Below are 17,181 nucleotides of genomic sequence, written 5' to 3' on the forward strand. Positions count from 1 at the left end.
ACACCCCTGAGCAACAGATATGACACGTGATTTATGATGAGCAACACACTGCAGGATGTCCTTCACTAATGTGGCATCGATAATGTTTGCTTGTGGACTCTGCTTATACGTCGGACCCGACATTAGCGATCGTCTAACTCCCACCTCGCTTAGAGCTCACAATAATTGTGCACAAAGTGAATCTGTTAAACAAAAATCTCACCCTAGAAGACAGGTTTTATTTAGTGATACAGCACAGGAGCACATCAATTCAGGTACCACTACCGCCACGACCCGACCAGACAGCGAAGCTGACATAATGGGCCCCTCTCCAAGCACTGAATGCTGATTGCAGATGGCACCACAACACCTGCAGCAAACACTGTGCCAGCTGATTCCCATTCACTGTAGCCAGCTGCTCGCAACTGCCAGCAACCTTACTGTTACAAAAAATGACAAACATGAACCATCTTGAGTGCACTGGCCCCCACCACATCACCAAGTCTCCTCCCTTCTACAAAAACGTCATCCTCCAAAGGATGCTTGTATCTCTTTGACCATTCCATAGATTTACACTACTACATTGACACGGGTTCAGATGCGTGCACAGTGCCTCGTCAGATTATTTGAACCACACTCTGAAAACTTCAGACCACAGCTAATGATAACAATATCCATGAGAACTGCACTGTGGACCTAGTCAAACAACTTATGGGCAGGCTATGTTGTCCTTGGACTTTCCGTTGCCAACATGGCTGAACTTATCATAGTGGCTGACTTCCTTTGCAAATTCATCCTTTCAACTGACCTCTAGCATGGTGCTTTATTCACACAGCAGTCCATCTTAGGTCTTTTTGCCTCAACATCACCACAGGCCATGAACCAATGCTTGTGCCTGCCTTCGACTTGCAGCATGGCCTTTGTCAGTTGGTTTAATGATTAAAGAGACTGAACCATGAGGTCATCAGTCCTTCCTACCTGGAACAGGCAATTAAAGAAAACCACCCACCAAAGACGTGCCTAGTGCGCAAAACTCAAGGAAAGAAAATCCTAAGGTCCTAATATCAACACAGCCTAGGGAAGGGAACAAGAAAGACAAGAAGGGGGAAAGAAAAAAAGGCACGCAAGGTGCCTCATCCAGGGAGCAGCCAGAGACCCCCCAAGGCAGAAAGTGCAATGGAGGCCATACTCCCTGCCACTTACCAGATGCTCCGCACGCATTACCCAGAAAAACTAGTGACACAAACAAGGCAAGAGAAGCATATGAAAACTGAGGAAAAGTACCAAGTCAAACAGAACATGTGAGAAGGGGGAAGAAGAGCAAAAGTGTGGGTAGGGGAGCACTGGGGCGGACCACTAAGCCCAGACAGCCGCTGCGGCGGACCACTAAGCCCAGACAGCCGCTGCCCATTTGGGACAGAGGAGGCAACAGGGCACCCTGCCAAACTCATTGGGCCAACGTGGCTGACGCACCCTGCCTTAGAGAGAGAGTGGCAAGAAAAAAACCCTTTACGAATAAACCAAAAAACTAGGTCAGCCACTGAGGCATTGTATGCTAACACCACTGGCAGTGGGTCAGGAAGATTAAGAATGTGCTGCAAGGTGGCTAGGTTAGGACAGTACAGCAAAATGTTGACCACCATCAAACGGACACAGCAACGACAATGGGGTGGATCCTCACAATGGAGGAGATCACCACGAGTCAGCTAAGTGTGGCCAATGCGGAGCCAGCAAATAACGATAGCTTAACTGTGAGAGACCCACGTGGAGGACCTCCACAAATTTGTGATCTCCTTTATCACCCTTAGTTTGTTCAGCAAAGTCAAAGTACACCATTCTGTATTCCAAATTCTTACAATCTGATGGCATAAAACTGACTGAAGATTTGATTCCAGATACCAATCTCAAGAGGCGGCTTGCTGGTAGCCAACTGGACCAGCCTGTCAGTGAATTCATTCCCCAGGATCCCCACGTGACTCAGGATCCACACACAGACCACTGAGAGTGCTCAAGGTTCAAGAGCAAAAAGAGAATCCTGGATGGTCAGGGATGGCGAGGGTAAAACTGTTCATGAGTTTGTAAACTTATCAAACAGTTGCTAAGATGAGGAAGGACTCACTGGTGCAGGAACAGAATTAATCCAGAGGGCGAGAGATGGTTAGCCACTCTGCACTGAAAAGACTGCAGCCACCTGGCAGAGAGCAGAGTTCATTACAACCCTTACGAACATAAGCAAAGCTTGCATGACTGGCAACCAAAACGCACCAAGAATGGAGAAGTATTGGCAGCGGAAGGCCTCAGAATGAGCTGAGGCTTTCAGACCTTGTGACAGATCAAGACAGAGCTGTGAATGGAGGAAGAGAAAAAAGGGACAAGATGTGGATGGTGACTGTAACCCCCACACCTGGGCTGCTGTTGTGGGAAGTCGATCTCTGTACCTGGGAAGAGCAGACAGTGTTCGGGTGCTCCTGGGAGCAGCAGATGCATAATGCATAAGCAATCAACTGTTGTTGGTGCAGAACCTGCAATGGTGGAACCTTTGTGTCCGTTAGAAGGCTGATCATGGGGCTAGTCCAAAAGGCACCAGTTGATAATCGTACCCCACAATAACGTATCGGATCCAGCATCCGCGATGTAAAAGGTGATGACGAGCTCTATGCGAGATTAATGTAACCTAGATGGGACTGAACCAATGCTGTGTAGAGCAGTGTCAGAGTAGAGTGGTCCACACTACAATTGGTGTTGCCGACGCATTGAAAATCTCTAAAGTGTGTCCAACACGTCTGCTTTAGTTGAAGATTGGAAAGCCATGTCAACTGGGCATCAAAGACCAGTCTACCACATTGAGGAACTGGCCATCAAGGTACAGATATGGTTGTGGATGGACTGTACAGAAATGACAGAAATGCATAATGCTGGTTTTGGCAGCCGAAAAATGGAAGCCATGAGTGAAAGTCCAAGATTGCGCTTTGTGTATTGCTCCTTGCAGCCTGTGATAAAGGGAATCATTCCAGATGGTATCTGAGATAATGGAATACAGGCACATAGCAGACGCTGAGGCATGGGCGAAATCTCGAGTAAAATTCTCAGCAATATGATTCCAAGCTGGTGAGGATAATAGTGTTCAGGGAAATTCCTGGAACACCTGTAGGAGGATGGCAGCCAAAAATGGACCTGATACTTCACCATACATGCATAAAGAGGGATTATGCTGCCCTATGGCAGCAACATATCATTCCCAACAAATCCACTTCACACTTAAGAAGATAACAGGTCTGAGCATCCCATTTAAAGGCCAGGATGTGGTCGAGAGATGGATGCTGTCTGTTGTGATGAAAGGCACAATGGCAGTTCTTAATAGCCGCAACAATTTCTGGGGTCCGCCAAGGGATAGTCTTCTATCGGGGAGAACCTGAAGAAGAAGGAAATGCCGAAGCAGCTGCCGAAAGAATTGTGTCTGTCATACTCCGCACGGACTCGTCAGTGCCATCATGTGATGGAGCAGTTGGGATGGCAGCCGAGGAAAAGGCATCTCAATCTGTATTAGTTTGGGCTCACCTGGGTAAGTCAAAGCCCACCTGGGAAGGCACCCAGGTGAGTGCTGCTGAAGAAAAGACGATGGGAAAATGATTGCTGTCACACAAACAGTCATGAACTGCCCATTGAACAGACGGGAAGAATCCAGGGCTACAGATGGGCAGATCAATGGCCAAGAAAGTGATGTGTACACACTAAAGTGTGGGGGAGCTCCAATGTTGAAGAGGCACAGATCAAGTGCTGCCAGCAAGTTTTCAACAGTCTTGCCCCAATCAGTGGTCACAATACCAATCCATAGACGGTGTTAAAATTCCCAAGGAGGCAAGAGAGGAGGCAAGAGAGGAGGCAACAAACTGTCTAGGAAGTGTAAGAAGAGCAGGAAGCTTGGGAGATCAGCCTGGTGGGAGATAAAGATTGCTTATTGTTACTGCAGAGTCCAATTGGATCTGAACGGTAATTGTTTCCAGTGCAGTTTGAAGAGGAACTCAGGAACTAACAACATCCAAGCAAACCTACATACAGACACCCGGAGGCTCACAAATGGATGACTCAGTTCTTGCAAAAGATTAGTATGCTGGTGTTTTTTAGTTAAAGGGATCAAACTGCTAGGTCACCAGTCCCTTCATTCTATACATATCGAATCAGGGATCGTCAGAAGAAGCATAAAAAAGGCAAATCCTGTGAAGCCCAATTGCAACCAAGGTATAATAAGAAAGAGGTAAAATCAAGGAGAAGTAGGAGAGGAGTGAGAGGGAGCAAGGTGGGAGAGTCGCTCCACCAGAATGCAGTTGGGAAGTCACCCAGATATGATTTGCAATGGGAGAAGCACCCTCTGCATCTGGCCAGTACTACTCACCCTCTGTTACCCCAAGAAAACGAGCAGCTCACACAAGACAATAAAATTTTAGGAAAGAAAACATTAAAAATGGCAAATATAAAAGAGAATAAAAAGGTAGGAAGTATAGGAGCCAGGCTGGACCACCGACCAAAGGCTGCAGTAAATCAGTCTGTTAGTCTTAAGTATTTGTATTACACATGGTGCTGGCAAGTCCTGGTAAAATGTAAATAATTTACAGGCAAGGGTAACAGCTCGTAAATATTAGAGGCATGGAGTCATCAAACGGCATATAACAAAACCTGTGGAAGACTTACTGCCTCCACTTTTCAGCGAGTTGCTACCTTTGCTCCTAAATTATTTACATTTGTCAGTCTGTCTAGTCAGAATGATTTCTATTATTCCACACTTCTCTACAACGTATAGTCTTACAAAATGTAGCCAATGTTATTAACATGTTGAAATACGGAGACAGACTGTATGTGATATTTTTATCATTACCTATAATACGTGTCATGAACAACTAGGAGTTAAGAACATTTGCTTGGCAAACACCCCAAATAACTTTTGTGTATTTTGAAGACCCTTCATCAATGATAATGTGTGGTTTTCCTTCATTCAAAAAATATTCAGCATCAAAAATTTATCATCAAATCTGCAATATGTGAACACTCAAATGGCAAGAGTAAAACAAAAGCACCTCACAACACACAAACAAGTACAAGTGAACAAAGTTCTGACACATGGGAAAGATCCATTTTGCTTCAATGGTCACAGTAGAAAGTTACTGTGAGGACAAAGAATTTCATCACATACTTCAGACTCCGCTCTTTTTAAAAAACATAAATAGGACTAAGATTAAATGAGTGCAGAAAAAACGTTATGACAAATTTTTGATGAATTATAATGTAATCTCTCTCCACCAAACAGAAAAGCAGCCAAATACTTTTGAAATACTCATACAATTGTTCACTGACTACAATGGCAGCAAACTGGGAAATGACAGAATTTTTTTCTCTCAAAATGTTTTCACTGAAGAACAACAACTCCTCTTTTGGTTGCGTCATAAAAAAAATTATGGACAAGGAGAAATGTTTGTGGAGCTCAACAGTGAAGTTCATTGGTATAGGCGCAGATAATGCGAAGCAACAGAGATTTTATCATAAATTTGGAAGTAATTGGGTGTTCCAAACACCTGGAAAATGTGCAGTTACCTTGTATTTTCAAAAAGGTTCAATGGACACATGCATTTTACTGTGTCGCTGTTGATTGGTTGGCGGTTAAGGGACTAAACAGAGATGCAATCAGTCTCTTGGTCAACAGGTAGCTCATTGAAAGTTAGTGACATCCACCAGAAAGCAGACTGAATAATGAAAGTACATAGCAGTGATAAAATCAAGGCACTGGAAGCAATACTGATGCCAGAACTGAGCAATAATTTAAGAACACAGGTCATAGCAGACAAGGGGTCTCCCAGGGCTCACGTGCGGCAGGAGAAGCCCCACCAGCATCCAACCCCCACCAAACTGACTAAGGTGGAAGACAGTTAAAGGTATAGAATGCCTTCTAGTTGGGAGATTGGTTTGGGGTATAAAGGGACCAAACTACAGAATCACCAGTCCCTTTTTCCTGATGCAAGCAAGGCTCAAGGTACAAAAACATCCAAAGTACGTTTGAGAAAGTAAAAGGAGGTAAAGGAATGGGGAACCATACCTAAAAAGAAATGGAATGAACAAAAAATGGGGAAAACATACACCACAAGGAAAAGTAGAAGGAGGTAATAAAACCCTAGAGCAGACGGTCTGGGCTGGCTAATCACAATAATAAAAGAGGATGAGCCAGCTACTCTGCAATACATTAAAATGTCCACCCCAAAAAGACAAGGCACGATGAATACATGTAAGGAAAAGATAACCACCAAGACAAACAAATGCAAAGAAAGTGTGACAGAGTTAAAATGGAAGGAAGGTGGTGGCCTCGGAGAGAAGGCTAAATGGCCACCCTTAAATGGTACGATTAAACCACCCCCCTCCCCCCCTCATGAATAAAACTTAAAACTAAATCTGCTGTTGAGCCACTGTCGCTCAACACCGAACGTAGGGTGCTGGGAAGGTTAAAAGTCCGCTGCAGAGGGGCTAAAAGTGGGCAGTCCGGCAAGATGTGGACGACAGTCATATGTGAGCCACAGTGACGCCGAGGTGGGTCCTCGCGACGAAGTAGGTAGCCATGTGTTAGCCACGTATGGCTAATGCGGAGCCGGCAGAGAACCACAGAATCCCTGCGAGAGGCCTGCATGGAGGACTTCCACACATACATAGGCTCCCTTAATGGGTCACAATTTGTTGTGCGTACTGAGATTACGCCATTTCGTCTCCCAAATCTGAAAAACGTGGTATAAAAATGATAGGTCAGTTACGGGCATGCTGGTCTCCAGAAGCAGTTTCCGTGTAGCATGCTGGGCCAGTGTGTTGGCAAGTTCATTTCCTGGGATTCTGATGTGGCCTGGGGCCCACAGAAACACCATGGAACAACTGGACCATTCCAGGGCATAGATGGATTCCTGGATGGTCGCTATCAAATGATGGCGGGAGTAGCACTGGTCGATAGCTTGTAGACTGCTGAAGGAGTCAGTACAGAGAAGAAACGACTCACCAGGACATGAGTGGGTGCAATCAAGAGCACGAGAAATGGCCGCCAGCTCTGCAGTGAAAACACTGCAGCCATCTGGCAACGAGTGCTGTTCAATATGTCCCCCATGAACATATGTGAAGCCAATGTGACCATCAGCCATCGAGCAGTTGGTGTAAACCACTTCATGGTCCCGGCAAGTGTCAAGAATCGAGAGGAAGTGACAGCGGAGAGTCGTGGGGTTAACTGTGTCCTTAGGACCATGTGAAAGTTCCATGCAAAGCTTCGGCCACCTCACTTGTTGAAGACTATGTTTAGCAATGACATAGAGAATGGAGGGGGGGGGGGGGGTTGGCACATTCCACCAGGTTGTGAAGTACTGTCCATAACATCCTGTAACCACAATCTGGGTGTGGTTCATTGCATGAAATGAAACTATGGCTCAATCTAATACGACAATGCAGAGGTGATGTAAGAAAGTGGATTCCTTCCGGGAGGAATGGAAGTGAGAGTGCCAGCCAGCGGGATAATGCCAGGCAGCAGCAGTCTCCTTGGCCGTACAGAGTATATTAGAAGCAGCAGTAGACCACCAGATGTTTCATCTACGAGTGATAAGAGGTTTTGTTTGCACCTACAAATTCACACCCAAGATGATCAAAGTGAATGCTGGTGAGAATTGCTTCTCTAGCCAAATGGTCAGCCAGTTCACACCCTAGGGAACACAAGTTTTGGGGACCCAGAAAATGAGAACTGAGCAGCATGGCTAAAGTCAGGCAGTCAGGAATAGCAGAGATCACAGGGACAAGAGTAACACCAAACAACAAGTTGAAGACTGCTTGTTGAATCCCTACAAATTAAAATACAGATGAGGTGTATCTGTTTAATAAACATAGGCCTTTGTTAGGGGCTACCAGCTCTGGTGTAAAAATACTAAATGTTCTTGGCAACAAATATTCTTCTTGACTGGCAGGAAATGTAAAAGCACATCCTGTACAATCTGTGGTTTTAGAGCCACCAGCAAAAATTACAGCAGCATCCTCATATTCCTGGAGGCAACAAACTTTAGATCCCTGAAGTAGATTGGTCCTAATATGTTGTCTGAGTACTAACCAAGTGGGGAAGTGTGGGAAAATGTGTGGAGCACTTTCTGAGGAAGTCAGGTGGAGATCACAGCAGACAGCCTCCAGGCACATTACCATTGGTAATCCCACCCGAGGGTGGGTGTCAGGGAGACTATGCCCATTGTATACAAGGAGAATTTGATTGATTGGGTGATTAGGAAATTCTCAGATGGTAATTTCTTAAGTGAGCGAGAGTTGGTATCACTGGAACTGAAGGAGGATCTCTGCTTTGGAAGAGATACTGTTTATGGGTCTAGTCCAGAAAACACCAGTGACCAGTCTTACTCCGGAATGTTGGACTGAGTCCAACAATTTCAAAGCTGAAGGAGCCACTGAGCCATAAACATGACAACTATAATCCAATCGGAACGAGACCAGGGGTTGGTAAATATGGAGGAGACTAGCGCGATTCACAACCCAAGATGAAGCTGAGAGAGAGTTAAACTTTTCCATGCAGCTAGTCTTTAGTTGACAAATACGGGGCCGCCAAGTCAGCTTTTTAGGAAAGAGGAGTCCCAGTAGTGCACGACTTGCAGTTTTAGGGGAGAAAGGTGGAAGTCATGGGGAAAGGGTCCAAGAAGAGGTCCCATATATGGCACCTACTAGCTTCAGCCAATGTCAAAGACTGGGAGCTACACTACATGCAAAAATCGCCAACATGGGACATAGGAGAGGAAAGTTGTCGGATGGATGTCACTAGCCCATTGATCATGAGGGAGTGTGTGACATTCAGTACAGAGCCTGGCTGCATGGTATTCTCTAGAACCTGTAGGGATCTGAGTGATGTACTAGCTCTCAGACAAAAATCTTTACCGAGCTTTGAAATCCAATTCACAGAGGATAAGAAAAATATTATACCATCATGTGTTGCCATTTGCATTATGTATGTCAAAAAAGAGTGCAGTGAGGTGTTGGCATTTAGAAAGACTTGTCAGATTGTTGTTTCCTAATCAGATGGCTGGTAATGGATCGTCCCTCCTGGAAACTACACTGACAGGGGAACAAAAGCCTCTGTGACTTGAGAATCCAGTGTAATTTTCAGGCTACCATTCTTTCAACCAGTTTGCTGAGCATATTGGTGAGGTAAATGGCTGATACCTTTCAATGGATGTCGGGGGTTTTGCCTAATTTAACGATTAAGGCGATGATACTACCTCGCTACTGCAAAGGGAAAACACCTAGCCAAATACAGGTGAAGAACATGAATCGATAAAGTCTCCAAGTAACATTCAGATGTTGGATCATCTGATTACGAGTTTAATCGCAGCCCACAGCCTGGAGCTGTAGCATGTGAAGCCTGAAGCATTTACCCAATCAGCAAAATGTTTATTACGTAATTTGGCAAGACTGAGGGGGGTGGGGTAGGTGAATGGTACAGAGATTTCTTCAACTTTTTGCCTATGCATTTGAAAGGTAGCTGAGTAAGAAGTTGGTGTCAGTGCTGCTGAATAGTGAGTTGCAGGTGTTTAGCAAGAACCAACACTGGTACAAATACCACCATTAGGATGAGACCTGGAGCAGTTGTTTATCTTTGGCGGTTAGAAGATTACAGAGCTTGGCCAACACTTTGAATGAAGTGGCATATCTTCTAAAAGACGAGACATTTAGTTAGATAGTGTGAACTAGCTCAAAGCTGCTTAAAAATAATGAAGGTCTACATGAAGGATGTAACTCAAGATGTTGCTGGGCCCTTCAACAATACTGAATAGCTGTTGCAACATCTCTGGTCCCTCACGTCACCAGCTAGCAGTGGAGTGGGCCTGTAGAAAGGGAAATAGTTCCAGCAACACAACTGTATTGGAGAAGTCTTCCACAACCTCATCAATGCAATCTGTAGGTTACAGACACAACATGGCAACTGGTTCATCAGGCAGTGACAAGAAAGTGATAGATCACCTAAAGCTGGCCAGTTGCAAAGATTGTTCAGTCGCAACTGTTGTAGTGAAGCCACTGGACTGAAGGAAGAGGCTGTATGGTTGACAGCCACAAGGTGGCAGGGGCAACATGATATGGGTACATAGCAAGATCAGAAAGATGTTGGTTAATCCGAAGACCACTTTTTCAGGAACTATTGCCATTCTCCATTAACATATCCTCTTGGTTTCTGCAATCAGTCATCTTACTACCCAAATAAAAAAAAATTTTCTTCGGCATTGCTCAATTTAATTCATCTGCATCCCATTACCCTTGCTTTACTTAGCCAATAATCATGTGATAGCCTCTTGTCAAGACACTGCTCATGCTACTGAACCAATCTTCCAAGCTCTTTTTTGCCTACTGCAACCAAAATGAGTTTAAAGCCTTTATTTCTTCTTTTTGAACTTTCCAGAGTTCTCTTCTGCAGGATGTTCTTGAGTTCACATCACATATAACTCTTACTGCACGTTTTTGTGCCCGGAAAACTTTAGCTTGGCTTGGTGAATTCCCCAAAAAAATAATCCCATATGACATTATGGAACGAAAGTAAGCATAGTATGCCAGCTTTTTTATTTTTATGCCTGCTATTTACAGAATTTCAAAGAGTGTATTAAAGTAAACAGTGTCAAAAATAATGTTCTAAATGTACAAATAGTATAAACGTCAAGTTACAGAATGAATCCTGCTTGTCCCTGCTTAACTGGTAATTTCCTTTTCTTCCCCTTGATTCTTAGGCATGGAGTCTAGTTTCAGTACAATTTGTAAATAACCTATCACTCCCTGTATTTTATGCCCGCTGTTTACAGAATTTCAAAGAGTGTATTAAAAAGTAAACACTGTCAAAAATCATGTTCTAAATGTACAAATAGTATAAACGTCAAGTTACAGAATGAATCCTGCTTGTCCCTGCTTAACTGGTAATTTCCTTTTCTTCCCCTTGATTCTTAGGCATGGAGTCTAGTTTCAGTACAATTTGTAAATAACCTATCACTCCCTGTATTTTATGCCTGCTGTTTACAGAATTTCAAAGAGTGTATTAAAAAGTAAACACTGTCAAAAATCATGTTCTAAATGTACAAATAGTATAAACCTTTGGCCTTTTACAATTTATCTTCTAAAATAAGTCAAATGGTCAGTATTGCATCGAGTGTAGCTGCATCTGTCCAGAATCCAAACTGATCTTCCCTGGGGTTTGCTTCTACCAGCCTTACCCTTCTTTTATGAATAATCTGTGTCAGTATTTTGCAACCATAACTTATTAAGTTGATGGTTCAGTTCTACTCTCAACTGTCAGCACAAGTCGCCTTTAGAATTCAGATAAAGAAGGATGGTATTTCACTTTTCTCATATCTTGCATACTAGGTGGAATAGTTTTGTCAAGTATGGTTTCTCCCAAGTCTCTCAATAATTCTGAGGAAATGTCACATACTGCATGTGCCTTGTTTCGCCTTAGGTTTTTCATAGCTCTGTCAAATCAAAGGGACAGAAATTTTGCTGTCCACTTTAGAGACCTCATGTACAGAAGTGTCCTCGGAAAGTACCTACATGCAGAAAAACAAAATAGGCATGCAGACTGCAGACAACATCCGTAACTAACAATATAATGTGCACAGAACAATAACAATATTTGCCCCCAGATTCCAGTACTAATACTATGATTCGCATGTTCTTAATTGTCAGAAAAGCCTTTTCAGTCATCTACAACAGTTTCACACACAGTTACACAACATTTGTTACAAATTTTATGTTTTGTTCACTGTTTTTATGAAGCTATGTGCACATTCAGATCTAATATGTCCTTATCCTGTAGCCTAATGAAACATCTATTGTTCTGTTCAACTATAACTTCGTGTTGTATAGACAAGATTTTGTTACTGGTCTTTCATTTTCAAGGATGGATACAACTTTTAAAAATGGACACTTTCATACTAAATTATTCATGGATACTTTGAACAAAAGAAATATCTACATTCTAAAACACTTATTTTACTCTTTATTGAAAAATAATACTGCACAAGCAGGGTCGACTGAAGTGTCCGATCCCACCCGTTGGCTTTGACCCGTGACGTAAGGCTGTTGTGTGTGACGTCACAATGGCGCGGAATTTAGTTTGTGAGAGTGGAGTGTTTGTAGGTGTCATTTGGATGCGATCGGTGGTGCTCTCTGGTGGTGTGTAAGGTGATGTTTTTGGCCGAGTTTGCGAGTGTGGCATCGTGCGGGAATTTTGGTAAATTGCTTTTTTTATGTCTTTGGTAGGTATGGATATGACTGACAGGGTCAACAGTATTCGGTTGTCGGCTATGATGATGGACAGTGCGTTGTCTCTAATAAAATTTCTTCAACTATTCGGAGTTTTGGATGAAGTCGTGAAGCGTTCAGTATGTCGTGAAGAAATGAGACTTACTTAAAGTTCCGGCGTCTCGGACCATGGATGGCTGTATGTGGAGATGTCGTAAGGATAACAGGTCAAGGGAAGTGTTCGATCCCAATGTGTTGGCATCAGGAGATGTTTTTGGGCTATATAGGTCAAGGGAAGTGTCAGATTCCAGATGATATTGTGTTTAGTGGTATTTGGGGAGTTTTGTGATATCGGTTTTTTTCGTTGTTTTGTATGGGGGTGGGTGTGTAAATTTGTTTATATTTAGTTTGTCCCCACCCAAAAACCCCCTATTTCCCCCACTTGTCCCGTTAGTGTCATTAGGCTTTTTGTGGAATGTGTGTGTGTGTTTGTTTTTCGATGTATTTTCGTCCTCATAATATGTATGTAACGACTTTATATGCGCCATATTGGAATCGTGATTTATGGTCGTTTCCGCCATATTTGTGACGTCATGGGTCAAAGCAGATGCGCGGGATCGGACGCTTTCATATTTCCGCACAAGCACCAGTTACTGGTCAAATTCTTACTTAAGGTTGTTGCCTCACTGCACAGATACCTACTCAGATATATAATTTGATGCAAAGTGTCAGCAGTGTTTTATTCTATATATTTTGTGTGTAAATGAGTGAGATAATTCGTTAGTCTCTTGTCGCATGTATTTCTTAAGACTTCAAAAGCTATTCTAGCATTTGCCATAATCATTTTTTGGTAATCAGGGAACAATTAAATCTTCCAGGGAATTAATGTGCCACCTCATTCAGTAATAGCACTAACCTTACTTTATGGATGCTGTAATTTGTACTATTCTTCATCTCAATTACTGTGAATGTGCGATTGCTCGAGAAATCATCATTTTAGCATCAAAGTGTGTATTTAATTATTCAACTGGGAAAAGCACACCACAGAACTGCTTAAGCATCTTAACAAATCTCTATTTGCAATGCGAATTGTGTCAGACATAGGGGATATAAAAATGAAAAAGCTGGCATACTATGCTTACTTTCGTTCCATAATGTCATATGGGATTATTTTTTTGGGGAATTCACCAAGCCAAGCTAAAGTTTTCTGGGCACAAAAATGTGCAGTAAGAGTTATATGTGATGTGAACTCGAGAACATCCTGCAGAAGCTTGTTTAGGGAACTAGGGATACTAACTACTGCGTCCCAATATATTTATTCTTTAATAAGATTTGTCATTAAAAATATATCACTTTTTCAAATCAACAGCTCAATTCATGAAATCAGTACTAGAAATAATAATAATCTTCAAAAGGATTTAAAGTCACTTGGTCTTGCACAAAAAGGTGTGCATTATTCAGAAATAACAACTTGCCAGTGGCCATAAAAAGCTTAACAACCAATGAAATTCAGTTTAAGAGAAGCCTAAAGGATTTATTGGTGGCCAACTCCTACTCCATTGATGAATTTCTCAGAAGAACCAACTGATTTTGTGTGTGTGTGTGTGTGTGTGTGTGTGTGTGTGTGTGTGTGTGTGTGTGTGTGTAAGTACAATCTAACTTCAATGTGTTCATTGTAAATAAGCATTATAGTAGTTGTATTACACGTTTATTACCTTATAAATAACCAAATAAAAACTTTTCTTATTTTAAATTCAGTGCATTAGTATTTGTAAAATGATTCTTTCATATAGTGTTCATTAAAAAATGAATATCATTCCACTTGGGACCTGTGGAATGGTACATTATCTTATTTGTTTGAGTTGTAAACATTTGTCATGTATTGTTGTTTTTCCAACATGTTCTACATCCTGGAGGACCTCCTCACTACGGATCAATTGGAATGAAAGTAAATCTAATCTAATCTAATCTACACCACACTTCCCTTTACTGCACTACATACTGCAGCTTGTTTGCCTCCTACACTGGGATGTCACAATGGCATTTATTCCAAAACCTTCTTTAACTGAGGCAAGAAAATCACTGTTACACTATCGGTAATTGCTGAGGTACAAGAATAAGGAACAAATATACAATACAATTTATTTCTATCAACAGCTTGGCTTTGGCTTTCATGTTTGGGAAATTACACACACTGTAAACCAGTGTTCACTTTCGAAATATATTTAAGTAAAGTATGTTTAAGATTTGCTGCTATTTCAATACTTTGTGTAACCATATGCCAACAAAATATGTAAACAAATGCAGGTAGAACTGCGTATCAGCATCCAACACTAATGACATCTTACAGGCTCGATCGGAAAACACCTTACTTTTTCTTGACAAGCTCACATTCAAATCACAAATGAGCAGAGCATGTGCCAAATCTCTCAACCGAGTGTCTTATGCCAAGATCTATCTTGGCATAAGACACTCGGTTGAGAGATTGGAGAACAACGTGCCAAAGGACAAAGATGAACATCCACACCTTTAATTGCATAAAGAATGCTAATGACAACGATAATAGCCCAGTTAAAAAATATAATTTAATGCCAGTGTTGGTTAACATGTTTCTGAACAACTTCCTTACAGTAATACTACCAAGTCGTCTTTTTTTTACCCACTGGGCAGCAAACTTCGATATTTCATTTCTACTCACACCAGCAATACCGTATACGCTATATACCATATACTTTATACACGACCTTACATAGATAACGTAATTTCAAATCAGCAGTCTGTATTACTACTCACCAACGTTGGGTTTTCCACAATATATGGTTCTTCTTCATTATTATCGTTATCCTCCGGTGGTGCGTCTACTTGCATTGGCTCAACAGGACTCTGAAAACCAAATACTCCCAACATTAAACAGACTGTATCTAACACCGATAAGTGATAATTAACCTCATAGTATACGCTACACGGTCAAAGTTATGATCACAGACTTTACTAATGATGACCAAAGAAAATCAAATAGTAACAAAAACAACACATCTCTTCGAAAGAAAAACACGCATTTCACTGACAGCACCAATCTCTAATAGTATGTGTTTATATTACAGCTCTGCATTTACTGCTAGAGATCTGCTTATACCCAAATCGATTCCTCTTTGCACTTTACTGTACTACGCAAGCGTGAAGAATTACTAACGACGATACAACTCTGATAAAACAATTCAATGTATGCAAATAGACGAATGTCATACTGCCTCTTGAGGTTACAACACATTATTATCAAATCATATTAAGATTTCCATTGAAAATCACGAACTATACTTGCATGGCTGTCACTGAAATACTTCGCGAGGCGCCGCATAGCAAAACAAAATTCGAGATTTCTCACAAAACAATTAACTCCTCTTTTCTGTCAATTCTCAACCCCTTCCACACTCACTTGGTACAAAGCTGACTGCATCGGCAGCGGCATTTTGATGTAAACTGCGGACACTTGATCAAAGATATAGACTTCAACTTATTTGGAAGATGATCACTGGGTCCTCCTACAAAATTTTCACAGCAGAATATGTTATATATTTGTTCATATTCTGAATTAATTTAACTTATTGCTAAATTATAAGTAACGAGAATAATATTTATGTTGCAGTGGATTTTATCTACAGATTCCAAAGAAGTAACAGATGATCGAGGTGATCTTGTGTCACAGTAGGGTGTAAACGTGAACTACGAGCGATACGGTAACCAAGCAAAAGTCAACATATTAAGTACTATAAATCGAAAAGCAAATACCATTTTTTTCACTGAATCACTTATCTTCATAATCAGAAACAAAATGCAAGCATAAGACACACGTAGTTATCGATCACTTAATCAAACTAACATTTTTCAGGCAACAATATAAAGTTGTTATAGATATCATACACTCAATACCTAACATTACAGAAAATAAATAGTGAAGCTTTAACGCATATGAAGGAGACAATAAAGTTTATGCCCAAAAACTGTAACCTGTAAATAGGTATGCTTTATTAGAGTTATACTGTAAAGAGAAATTCCGTAGTCCCTTACTACAGAGGAAATTAAGTCCATACGAACTTCAACAACACTTATTCGTCATCATCATCATGATTAGTTTTCTACTATGTTAGTAGCAGTGCCAGATCGAGAACATTTTCCCGCACATACGATATACAATGTGGCGCCCTTCTTCCCCTTACCCCTGGGGCGTGCTTTCACCCATGCCAGTTTTCGCTGCTAATTAAGTTGCACCCCATATAGAAATTTTTCATGTAGGCGCCTCTGTTCCCTTCGCAGCTTGGCGCCCCAAGTGGCTGATTGTGTTGCTTGACGCTTAAACTGGCCCTGGTTAGCAGCCTCTTTGCTCTCTTAGCTCATCACTTCCTTCTTAATGTTGCTATATGTTCTGCCTTCCAGGACATCACACAGAATATGAAATCTCTTCTTTCCCAACCGTCATGCTATATATCCTTCTAAGACTGTTTTTACAAGACACTCTCTCTCCTTTATTAATAAATGTTCTATGGAGTTTATTCTAATTACAATTAATAGTAATCTCTACTCTTCTACTCTTCTCAATACCTCCCTACTTCTTTTTCTCATTTCTTAAAGTAATTACAAACAGGTTTTATTGTTCCCTTCATAATCTCTTGATAAACTAAAGAAAAAATATTTTTTTGAAAAGCGAACACTTTATAAAAGAAAATGAGATTTAGAAAGCTTGCATAAGGAACCTCATAATAATGCCACTTGTAACAGAGCATGGTGGGACTGTCCTACTTGTTAGCATAGCACCTCTGACATCTATATTAGTTTTTCCCTTGTTTGATCTCGTTTTGTTAATAGTAAGTTCACAATAGCTACTTGAAATATCTAATTTCTTGTTCAAATAGTGAGTCACAACGCTTG

The 17,181-nt window shown here is 41.5% G+C and overlaps 1 protein-coding gene across 2 annotated transcripts in view; it reads right to left on the reverse strand.

Moving 5' to 3' along the window:
* Positions 1-15,790, reverse strand: part of LOC126253360 (COP9 signalosome complex subunit 1-like) — a 92,210-nt gene extending 76,420 nt beyond the window's left edge. Inside the window, exons 1-2 of one of the 2 annotated variants that reach the window (XM_049954634.1) lie at positions 15,692-15,790; positions 15,049-15,138 (exon numbers count right to left, since the gene is read on the reverse strand). In XM_049954634.1, the coding sequence (XP_049810591.1) occupies positions 15,049-15,138; positions 15,692-15,724 (123 nt within the window). In that variant the 5' untranslated portion in view covers positions 15,725-15,790. Of the gene's footprint in view, positions 1-15,048; positions 15,139-15,577 lie in introns of both variants that reach the window. The other variant, XM_049954633.1, reaches the window with a different exon arrangement.
* Positions 15,791-17,181: the final 1,391 nt, after the last annotated feature.

Source organism: Schistocerca nitens, chromosome 4 (genome assembly GCF_023898315.1).
Source record: "Schistocerca nitens isolate TAMUIC-IGC-003100 chromosome 4, iqSchNite1.1, whole genome shotgun sequence".
Classification (NCBI taxonomy): Eukaryota; Metazoa; Arthropoda; class Insecta; order Orthoptera; family Acrididae; genus Schistocerca; species Schistocerca nitens.